The following is a 12,303-nucleotide window of genomic DNA, read 5'->3' on the forward strand; positions in this document are numbered from 1 at the left end:
GTCCTCCAGGAACCCCTAGCTTGTAGTCATCCATCTGACCATCCCTTCCCCGCCCGATCATTTTCTCTTTCTGTGTTTTTTTGCATGTTTTGCAGCCTGTCTGATCAATACAACAGGGTCTCATGTTGTCCCCAAACATTCGAAAAGTTTCTAAGACTCATTGAACTTATCGGAAGCATATATATTTGTATAAGTTATGTATTGGGTACGCAACATTTGATGGTTGCAGCTTCTTAAATTGGAGGCCTCTTCAAGGTCGATATTATTCTCGATTGTATATATTGTCCCCAATTTTTACAACACCCTTTATTAACGGAATAAAAATTCTATTAAAATGCATTCAAGACAACTGAAGTGACGTTTTCCCCCCCACATGAAGACACATGGAGTCTGAACACGGCATCTACTATTTAAGAATGTGTCCTTACCTCGGGCCATTTAATCTCAGTGGGCCCATTAACCTCGATACTGCTTCTGGTCCCGCTGAGTCGTCTTGGCTCCGGAGAAGCTCCACACTTCCAGAGGGGTGAAGGGGCAGCGGCGCAGACTCATTACTGGTGCATTGGCCGGCCTCTAACCTAGACTGGAAGGACAATCATTAAACACACAAAGCTAATGACCGCCGACTGCTCCATTTGTTTTTTTTTCCCATCAGCCTGGATGTCTGTTTGTTGTTGTCGTCGTGTGTGTTGTTGTGTTGGCGCAGGTTACACACTGATAGATCTGTGGGGACACGGATAACGGAGCGAGATTGAGTTAGAGAATGAGTCAGAAAGGTGTGTTAATTGACCATCTGGACCAGAGATCTCAGACGGGACTCCCCACCAGCCCCGTAATGAGGTCTCGTCAGGCCGGAGCAGCCCTCGTCACAGCTTCTGCCAAGCATCGGGGCAACGCCATGGTAACCTCCAAGCCCTTTTACCACCTCAAAGGTTATGAATCAGCCAATTACAGCACGGAAACTTGTGAGTCATCCCACACATGGCTTAAATGTTTCAGAGAGATACGTGACTAGACTACTTTGTATTCAAATCGTTAATTGTAAGGATTTATAGAAACCACAGCCCTTTTTTGGCACCGGAGATATGTCCTTTACAGCCGAGTATCAAACTGTCAAGAACTTGCTGGCATCAAGTGTCTAGTCTACTAAGTGATTGATCCGAAAGATCCTGATTTATATCAAAATGTTGCCAATTTCAGACTTTATCTACATTTGTTTGCAGCTGCTTGTCTGTAGCAATCAGCTTCTTTAGAGAAAGGATTTTTTACTAAAAGTTAGTTGTCCCATCAGCACTCGCATTTGAGATGATACCCATCCCTCGTTCTAACTTTAGTTATAATAATACATCAGGAGCATGTTGTATCATCACTTTTAAGTATTGTTTGATTGTTTTCAAGCTAAAGACCCAAAGACTTTGCACCTTAGCAGATTACAGTAGAGGAAGGTTTCCCTCACAGAAATATCTCTTCACCCTTCTCTTTATATGAGCATCAGTTTTATTTCTTGGAGAGCTCAATCCACAAGTTTAACCACAACTTTTTGTACGTTGCCATGTGAACCTGTTTAAGTAATTAGGAAAATATACATGTTTTGTTTCGTGTTTTTTCGTGGCTCGACCCCGCCATTGGGTTCCTATTTTGCCAGTGTAAGCAGGATCCTCTGGGCTGAAATGGGGGGAAATTCCTGTGAAAGTAGAGGGCTACAGTAGTTGAGCTGAGCTTGCACTATGTTTGTGTGTTGTGTGGTTGACTTTCGTGACAGACAGACAGTGCAGCCAGAGAGCGAGTTTGTTGGTATGGGACGCTGGCATAGTGTCTTGTTGGTCATCTGTGCTGTTGACAGACTTTCATCACTTCGGTTGCTCAAACATTTTTTTTTATATGACCCTATAATATGCATTAAGCTGGTTTTCATGGAAGACATTGTCATTCAACATCAAAAATGAAATCTAAAAGTGACCCAAATGTCAACTGATCTCTAACACTGATCACTGAAATTGACAAACAAAGTAGTTGCCTCAATGTGGTGTCAGAAAGCAAAACAAATGGACAGAGTAAAGAGGATGTCAAAGTAATAAGGGAAGAAAGTGTGAGAGGGGGCTGAATGTGCTGTGGTCAAGGGTTAGACTCCGGACCAGACTAATGATGTCAGGGAGGTCTTGTATAATGTGCTCTGCCCAAGCCACACACTGTCAGACCGCAGTGAAATCCGGAGTGCAGAGCCAGTTACACAGCGCAAGTCAACAATTTAGTCTGAGGTACGTGCAGAACAGTGACGCATTAACACCACACTTTAAAACATATGCAAAGTACATCTGCTGACACTTGAGTTAACTCAAAGGACTCCAGATTCAGTTTTTCATTTGTAGTCAAGGGACAAGATGTAGATGAATAACCAATTGTTTAAAAGAAGGATTTCCTTTCCCACTTGTTTATATTCTTTGTCTGTGTCTTTGTCAGCAGGATATCTGAAAATGGATTTCAGAGGCCAGATAGGCCCTGCGCCAGTGAAATAGACTGAGACAAAGAGATTGTAATCTAGATCGCAATGGAGTGTTTACCGTCAGAATAAATCAGTTTGGCTGAACTTCAATGTGATGAGAGCAATTTCGTAGGTTGCGAGCAACTTAGTTTGTTCGTGGTACTCTTGAGTATGGAGAGGTTGTGTTTGTGGAACAGACAGAAAGTTGACTCTCTTTTTTTTGCTCTTGAAATTGAATTATAGTGTGGGGAAACTATTTATCTCTGGTACCGGCCCAACACTCACCAGTATCCCAACAGTCTGGTGTTAGTCCTAACAGCACAGACCGAGAATTGGGATTCAGAGGAATAATATGTCAGGGTTGTGTTTGTGTTGAAAATCCCTCCGCACTGAGGTTTTGACATTAATCCACTGTTGTGAGTCAGAAGAGGCTTTTTGCATGTCAGCATGTATGTTAACATGGCCGTTTATTTGCCTCTAATGTGCAAATGGCCAAGTATGTGTGACAGATCATGTGTCGCGAATTGTGTGTGTGAAGATATATGATGGCCATGTGCATACTGACAGTAATTACAGAAGGCCGTACCACACAGCAGCCCGGGGCTGGCTGAGGAGCATGTTTTAACCAAATGTCAGCCATGTCTGCAGCCGCTGCTGCGAGCAATGTGATGTAAATCTACAGGGAATGTGAAGCTATAAATGCTCATAAAACACGGCTCACTGCTTGGCTTTTTTTTATTAAAAGATTATAAATGTGGGTTTGCTGTATTTTTAGATAGATTTGCAGTTTGAATAGAGTTTGTTATACTGTGTGAGTGAGTGTGTGGCCGTGTGTCTGCTGTTTATCTGTGTCTGTTTATGAACGTGTGCCAGGGACAACGTGACATCTCCAGAACTGGAATTCCTCTCACACCGCGCTCCACAAGAGACTCTCTGTCTTTCTCTGCTTCTGTAGGATCTGAATGTTGCCTGTTTGCTAGTTTCCACTGGTCAAGGTGACCGCCTAACAAATCACACTCTTAGCTTTTGATTCCAACAGTCCCGATTCCAAAATACCAAAACCGACCATTGCAAAAAACACACACCAACAGTGCCAAAATACGTTAATGTGCGAACGTGTGTTATCCCAGCTTCTTTCTGTAATGTCTCACTCCCTGTTAGACATTATTTTAGAAAATCAGATGAGGGTGTTTAGGCAGAGAAACAGAGCAGAGACAGACCCATAAAATCTTTATCGAGCCCCACTGGCTACTGTCTAGTTAGCACTGGAACTGTAAAGTTATGCAAAGCTGCTCTATGGCTGCATTATGAGTGTGCAAGCTTGAATGTGCATGCATGCCTGAGTTTCTGTGTCCTATATACTTGAAGCGACGACTATAAAGCTGAGATTGAGATGAAACTGCAGGGGATAATTATGTGTTCACAGCACACATGGCCATTAATAACATGGAGGCCAAGCTTATTTTTTTTTACTGTTTCTAGCTCAGAGGCTAACATATGGCAGAGCGGCTGACTTGACATAACAGGATGTGCGAGAGGATTTAATAGACAGTCCAGCGTGGTGCATGGAGATGAGGTCCCTGTGCGCTGTGGTTTGTGAGTATATTTGGCAACAGCAGGGGGCACCACTATGTCCCTTTTTACTGCCCCCTCGATCAAAGCTGAGAGAGGGGAAACAACACTTTGAGAGGAGTTGAGAAGTGGAAAAAGGAACAGCAGAACATGGCCATGGGAAAGCTCCTGATAAGCAAGAGACCAATGACAAAACAATCGAAAACAGCTCGTCGCATCAGACTAAACAGGTTCGATGTCTCTGGAATGTTCTTTGAGATTCAAAGAGGAGTCACTGGCTTACTTTGACTGGAGTGCAAGTGCATTGACTCTGCGGACCTCAGGATGAGTAAGAAAGGTTGACAATTAAATAAAAGTATTGGACAGTATACATTCAAACAATAAAAAAAAAAAATGAATCTGACTTGGTACTGTTGCAGTTTTTCCAACATAGAAAATGTAATTTAAACTGTAATAAATGGACAATTAAAAAAGCAATTATGTAAAGTTAATCAGAAAATGTATCTTTGAAATCTATATGGATTAACAGTAGGTTTTACTACTACAGCAGAATTTTTGTAGTACTTTCACATATTTATAAGTAGTAAAGTAACAGCAGCAGTTCTTCTTGGGTGGGACTTTCTGTCCACTCGCAGGCTCTTTCTCTATTGTGAAAGTGCTGTACTACAGTACATCTCGTGCAGCACACAGGGTGAGATGACCCAGAATGTATGACACACTGGACATCAGCACTCAGCCTGGCACTGCCACCCTGGCACCAACACAGCTGCCGGCCGAGTCTCATGACCTCCATCCTCAGTGAGACCAACACATCTCCACTGTCTGCACCTGTGGACTCACTCACTCACACAAACAACAAAACAAACAAACACGCACTTTATTCCCTGATTCGTCATTTCCGAGCACGATGTGTGAACAGCATTTTAACAAAGATGCAGTTTAATCTTCTTCCGCGGCCATCTCTTTTCAAACACGCATCCCCCGCCGGCACATATGCACCGAGCTCAAAAAACGCCGTGCACTCAGTTAAAGGACTCTGGCCTCTCACGCGGGCGCTGCTCATACCTTTGGAAGCTCGCTTACATCCAAAACAACATCTGTCCTTTCAGTCGCGCCTGATTAAAACACCCTGGAATCTCAGTTCACACACACAATAGTGTAACATAATCACCAACCACATGGCCACGGAGGCATACACTGCATGGAGAATCTGGGGATCCAGGGCTTAGCGGAAATATGCTTTGTTTATATGTCGGCAGTTTTCGACACAAAGCACATGAAAGGGACCTGCAATTACCACTGTATTAATAAAAGCATGGATTACTATAGTACTAGTAAATCCTACTCGGAAAGGCTTGTGACTGAGGGAGGCGGAATATAGTTTAGTGTAAACTGCGTGCCTATAGAAACTCGACAGGCTCGTGTCGGTGAGTTGGAGAGGGCATAATGGAGTATTTAAAAGTCAAATTGACTTAAATGGGACACAAAGAATGTGAAAATGTTTTGTCTGAGTTACAGTGGTGTCAGCAGGTTTTTCTGTACCCATTTGTTGTTGCACCATGCATATCACTGTGTTTATCTCCCACTCTCCCAATTGTTTTCCTCTTCCTTTCTCTCTCTCTCTCCCTCTAGCCCTGAAGTCATTCCTGTGTTGATATTTGAAGTTTCCCCCAGCTTTCAAAAGACTCCAGTGTTATGGTTGACCACCCTATGAAAAGTAATACCTCAAGCACACAAACAGCAAGCGCCAGGCAATTCATTATTACTCCCTGAAAGCATTGTTTTCAGTGGAAAGACCAGTGTGTTGATCTAATTTAATGAGTTGCTCAGCTGGGGGAGGGGACCGAGGCAACAGTAATTAGTTGTCATGCTAATTGGGTTTGTGTGATAACTCCCACACAAGGCTCAGTGGAGCGTGAAGCACAGTGGGGCTAGCCTGGCCGCCTACTCATCACACATACACATCCTCTTGCACATTGTAATACACATAAACACACATATATATACACATATAAATAAGAGTAGCAAATGCTCTCATCCAGATTGGTTCAAAGAAAATGCCCGGGGACTGTCGGGCCTTTGACCCATCGACTAAGCAGAATTAATGATTTGAAAATCTTGATCCCAATTAATCACTTAGGGAAGGCACACTGAGGACTAAGAGATAAGGGTTCAAGACATTCGATCCAATTAAGCTTGGGGTAGACACCTGTATAAGTGGTTTTAAAAAAGGAGGAAGATGTATAGAAACACGGGGTAAGCCAAGATGAGAGATAGACGTGAGGAGTTTATAGTAACCTTTATTGTATACATACTGAAACTACTATAACAATCTAAAAATGAATATAATTTACTGGAAAAGGACAGGATGCATACCAGCCTTGAAGCATTAATCTGCGTATAAAGAATAAGCTGCATTCATTTCCAAAATATTATTTTTATCATTCAATATCTTCACAATGTAGTGGATGCATGCTCTAAAACGCAGCTATTCTATTCATGTATGTGTCAGTGTTGTGTGGTCATGTATAGCATTCCTTAAGTGCGTTGGTGGTGCCCTTGATGTCTGTCCACCAAGTTGTTAATCACGCCTGGCAGCACGGTTCGTGACTCGCCCAGGGGCTATTTTTAAGGCCCAGGGTCACTGACCTCCAGGAAGGGTCACTCTCACTATCAGGGGAGGTCCAGCCACTGCTTTGCTTCAATACCGTCTGCATTCTTTTTCTATCTCCATCTCCTTAGTCTCAGGAGCGCCTTTCTTCTTTGTCTTTCCTCCTCCTTGTAGTCCGAACACCTAAATGTGTTTTACCGTTGTTTCCCTACAAACTCTACATCAAGATATAACCTTTATCAGTTTGATACTTAATTACTTTTATGCGACCAGCCCGACAGATTCCACGGTAATCTTCCCCTGCTCTCTAACTCCTCCCCGACCTTTATCTTCTCTCTGCTCTCTTTCCGTTCTCTGCTCTTGCCTTGCAACGTCGCCCCTCTGAGTGTGTTTAGACACGCTGCTTGCTTTTGTGATAATCGTGCAGAGTCATAAAATGAAACACCGTGATAAACTGTAGTCCAGGGCAAGTGCGTTTAAAGGAAATCTACCGTCTCAACGGATGTTTTTCTGAGTCTTTAACATTATTCAGCCTGTGGGAGTGTTCGAGTGGTAATGAATGGACTCAGTGGAAGATTAGTTGATTCTTTAGATGTTAGATGTTGCCATACCTGCAAGAAACACGTGCTGTTCCCTGGGATTTTATCTTGTCCTGACCTGTATTCAATTATTTATTCCCGTGCCTACACAGTCCTGTAAATGTAGTCATTGCCAATGCTGGCAATCCCATCTAAGCCCTGACTCCGATTTGTAAAAAATAGGCTTGTTTTTAACTGATTTATATTGACAAAAAAGTCCCACACAATCATGACCTCACATAGAAATGGCTCTCGCATAAAAAAAACGACTGTCTGATAAGAAATGCTCCCTGTCTCACGTCTACTCTAGAGGTTGTCCCAAACCTGATGACGGTGCTATTTTCCTCCCATCCTACAGGAACCAATCAGGATCGGCACCAGAGAAGAGGAACGCTTGATAAGACAATGAAACTATTAATAATAGATAGGAGAAGAGATGAAAGAGGATAGATGAAAGGCAGTGAAATTGTCAAAATAACTTTCATACTTGACATCCATCAGGTCCTGAGGCTTTTTAAGACTATGTTCAAAGTAACCCAGGCCAGAAAATGTATATTCATGACATCATCCCTCCATGAAAGAATCCCCTATATATTATGAGAACCATGAAATACGTTTAGCTCTCACATCCTACTTTCAGGACACAGTTATAGACACTGAATTGGTTGCAGGCGTATCCACTTCGTGTTCATATGCCTTTGCGCTCATTTCTGACCAAATGTTCACATCTTTTCGAAAGGAGCCGATCTAAGGAGACAACTCTCTAACATGTAGCCTAATAAATTGGCATTATGGTGAAACAATTAGCAAGTGACTTTGTTTCCTCACGTCTGGCAACATGACACCTTGATTGGTGGCCAGTGTGAAGAGAGAAGGGAAAAGCTGGCATCTCCACACACACCAGCGGTGTTTGATGAGTGTGCACTGGGTCAACAGGCTTCCTGTTCTCCTTATTAACGGTACAGTCTGAGTTGCTCCAGGTGGGGTCACACTGTCTTGTATTTGGGTAATGGGGGTTTTGGCAGGAAGAGTGTTTGTGGTGGGAGTGTGTGGGTGTGAGGGGGGGGTGACTTTCAACACCTTTTTTTAGCTTAAAGAAGGGGGAGGATCAGCGTTCTTCAAAAAACACAACGTGGTCATCATTCTTTAGAAACATGGGAAGACTAGTGCAATGATGTAATGGCAGTATGGGCATACACACACACACACACACACTAGTAGTACCCCTTACTGCTGCTGTTGACCGGAGGTTACAGATGCGAGGTCAGCAGTGCAGACCCCCGGGTTGTAGACTTGCTGGCCAACAAAGCTGCTCTTGTGCGAGCGTGTGTTCTGTGTGTTTAGACTGTAAGCAGGATACTGTTGAGCAGCTGCCGCTCATCCACGACCTGTTAATTCTTCACTGACACACACTTTGAACCGTTATAGTGAATGTAAAGGAACGATCAGGGCCAACAAAGAGGAGTAACTTGCGTGATGTGTTTGATTTCTGGTGCGTGGGTAAACTTCAACAACTACTGGATGGATCGCTATGACATTTCGTGCATTCATGATCCCCAGAGGATGAATCCCACTGACTTTGGTGATCAGCTGACTCTTCCTCTAGCTCCACTATAATGTAGACATTGTATTGAAATATATCAACAAGTAGTGGGTAGATTGCCCTAAAATTTGGTACAGATATTCACGTTCCCCAGAGGATGAATCGTACAAATGTTGATCACCTGACCTTTCATATAGCACCATCATCAGGTCAAAGTTTGGCCAGTACTTCGGGACATTCCCATCAGCCTCAGTCTTGTTTTTGGCAACGTCCTTATGATACTAATTAAGTAGAATTGTACACATATTGATTACGTGTAGACGATGCTGCAAACTTCTTTACTTGTTAGCTCTTGTTAGTTTCGCATAGTTTCTATATACTAGTTGCATATTCCTCTCATTTTATTTATTCTTATTTTTATTTTCTTATCTTATCATATGTATCACATATCTCCTTGCACCGCAGGTGAAACTTTAGCTTTGGGGATTATTGTGTAACTGATCACATTTTACATGGTTACGGAACGGAATGTGTGTTCAATGTTCTTTTCTGGTCGGTTCTTTTTCCTTCGGTTTTGTTACTTTAAATGCATGCGGTGTTGTGGGCTGTTTTTGGTGAACAGCAGGTGAAGCAGCATTTTAGATTGGCTTGAAACCACGGAGAAGGGAGCCGAGTGCGGAGCTGTGATTTAAACTGTTTTGTCTTACGTTCTGAGTCTCTCTATCTCTCGTCCTTCTGGCATCTGTCACAAGATCTGGCAGCTGTTGCCGTTCTGAGAAAATATGCCTCTGACAACAGCAGGGAGAATCAGAGACAGTCTCAGGACTTCTTCATTACCATAGAGTAGCCTGCTGGTGGAGCGTAACAAAGGGCTGATCAGACAGGATAGCTGTGCAATTTCATGCTTGTAAATAACGTGTTTCTTTTTATCGTACATATTCAAATGAGATCTGCACAGAGGACATTGCTGTTAAATTATATACAAACTGCTGTGTGTGATATGTGTGTGTATGGTAATCCTAAACCAAATGAACTACTTTCAAGTGTTACAGTCAAAGTTTCAAGTTTTGGTTCTTGTTATTGTTCAGCATTTCATCCAGATTTATGCGAGGCACAGGTCACAGTATGCATCACCTCCTAAAAAACATTTTTTTTTCCCCATGCGCTTTTTGTTCGTTTTCATACAATTGTGTGGAGAATGTGCTTTGTTCACAGTCCCTATTCAACGCTGGTGGACGTATTGGTGGAAAGCCCTGTCAGCACGAGATAAAAAAGTTTTCAGAGCTGTTAAAAAAAACTCCCTTAAATGAACTGTACTCTTGTAAATGTCTTTTAGAATATAAGCTGCCTCAGCAAAACTATAAAGTGACTATTTAAAACGATCAAAGAAGGCAATAAGGACATAAACATCATCATGAAGGAGGTTTGGGTCACTGATGTTGTCAGCAGGCATCTGGAATTTAGCACGAGTATAATGTTCAGGGTTAAAACAAAACGTGTCAACTGGTCCAATTATATTAGATTACTATAACAAATATAAGTCACAACATTAAAAGTGTGTTATTGGAATATGAATGATTCGTCCGCGGCTTGAGTTCACTTCTGGCGAGAGTGTGCTCCTGACTCGGGACAAGTGTTTTTCCTCTGCTGTTATGTTTTGTTGGGAGGAGTGATTGAGGGAGAGAGAGAATCGGCGGGTGAAGAGAGGGGGAGGCGCAGTGTTTGGAGGATTTGCTGTGTGCTCCGGGCGTTCTCTCGCTCGATTTTTTTAAATGGAAATAAGCTTATGTGTGCTCGCTCTGCAAGTTCACACCGTTTTCTGTCACTCGTCGAGGGATTCCATTAACTTTTCGGAAACTTCTCGCCCACTTGGACGACATCTCCCCCGCTGTGTGGTTTGGTTTATGCCCCGGCACGGATCCTTGAGCAGGGAACACCCCGCAAGGAACTTTTCAGACGAATGACCTGTTGCTGGTCCAACACAACTCTAGACCGCCTTACTTTCGTTTTTTGCGTTTATTATATAACTTGAATTTTATATAACTTGAATTCGACGCACGAGTTGTTGCGGGAGTTTCGCAAACATGTCGGGACGCCATTCACGCACTAAACTTCGGATCGTGCCAAGCAATGTCGGAGCATTTCGCCGGTGCGTCAAGGGCAACTTTCTGTAGGAGCAGCCTTGGCACCCACATCTCGTTTGTTGCTGGTGATCAGGTCCACTGCCCGCGGGCCTGGATTCAAGCTCTGCACCAGATTGGGCTGACTGAACACAACACATTCTTCCATCATGGAAAGTGATCAGGGGGCCGGTGCGCCTCCCGATGAGCCCCGGACAGAGAGCGCTGCTGCGTCCGACAGTTTTTCCCAACTGTGGACGGACGTAATGGGGATGCTGGTAAGTTTTTTTTTTTTTTTTTTTTTTCCCGTTTTTTTTAGGGTGTCAAAGTTGACACTGATTTGCCGAATGAGCGATTGTCTAGCCAACTAGGTGTCGCATGCAAATTGCGCTTCAGCACAGCTCTCAGCCGCGCGTCCTTTTATTAAAGGCCCGAGTTTCAAATGCACCAGCACTACATGCGGTTTAGTTGGAGGCTGCAAGCGACGTGTTCACACGCTTGAGTCGGTCGGATCGGAACAGGAATCGAATGAGAACATGGTATGTTACACAGTGAAAGATGAACCCTTCTTGTGTGTTTTTAGTTTGCTGGTCCGTGCATCGGTGTACTGCCATGCTACATTGTTTACATTGTGTTGCTCCTCCAGCTGAGGAGATGTGTTGTGTCTGTATTGTTGACTAGATGATAACAGTGCCACACCAAAAAAAAACTGGAAACGCTGATTATTAGTTATGTTTTGGCTTTCCTGAAGTTCACGTCAAGGTCTCTGAGATCCCACACATACCTCGCTATCAGGAAACATTCTCACAGTTAACAATTTGCTTATTAAGTAATTGGTAAGTTAAGTTTGATTTCCCACAGTGTTTCAGACCCCTTGATCATAAGATATTTTGAGTGTCCTATTTTCTTTGTAAACTGCATTATCTCAGTCCAGAGAGAGTCCGATTAACTGTATACTGCATGTTTGTGCCTCACATGCTCTTCACTTTGGAGATGCTGTATATTGTAGCAACTCTCTTTTGTTTGGCTGCCACAGCAGTCTTGATTTACAGGCCATGGGGGTCTGATTGATCTGCTGACCAAATGTGTTGCAGTTACTTCCAGTCTGTTTAAAGACAGAGGTGTTAATTTGGTTTGGTCTGGCACTGAAGATGTGAATGGTGTGTAAATGCAGGAGTGTGAGTGTGAGTGTGTGTGTGTTTGTGTGTGTGTGTGTGTGTGTGTAGGTGGGGGGGAGGCGGTCCTGCCCTCTGACAGTGGGAGACCTGGCTCCCAGCCAGGCAATTTATCCAGATTTATTGCTCTGCAGGCAAATGTCTGCAAGACTATGCGCTCATGGTTTCCCCTGAGCTGAGACGCACACATGCAAAACAGCAACAAGCTCTTTGAACTCTTTT

General features: G+C 43.3%; 1 protein-coding gene across 2 annotated transcripts in view; it reads left to right on the plus strand.

Annotated features, from left to right (window-relative positions):
- Nucleotides 1–12,303, plus strand: part of sash1a (SAM and SH3 domain containing 1a) — a gene marked incomplete at its 5' end in the record, with an annotated part of 146,889 nt that overhangs the window by 88,475 nt on the left and 46,111 nt on the right. Inside the window, one exon of one of the 2 annotated variants that reach the window (XM_079180925.1) lies at nucleotides 10,520–11,184. The exons of the other annotated variant lie outside the window; for it this stretch is intronic. Coding sequence (XP_079037051.1) covers nucleotides 11,077–11,184 — 108 coding nt within the window. Of the gene's footprint in view, nucleotides 1–10,519; nucleotides 11,185–12,303 lie in introns of those variants that run through there. 2 annotated transcript variants of the gene reach the window in all.

The sequence above is a fragment of the Pholis gunnellus genome (assembly GCF_910591455.1).
Source record: "Pholis gunnellus genome assembly, chromosome: 19".
NCBI lineage: Eukaryota > Metazoa > Chordata > Actinopteri > Perciformes > Pholidae > Pholis > Pholis gunnellus.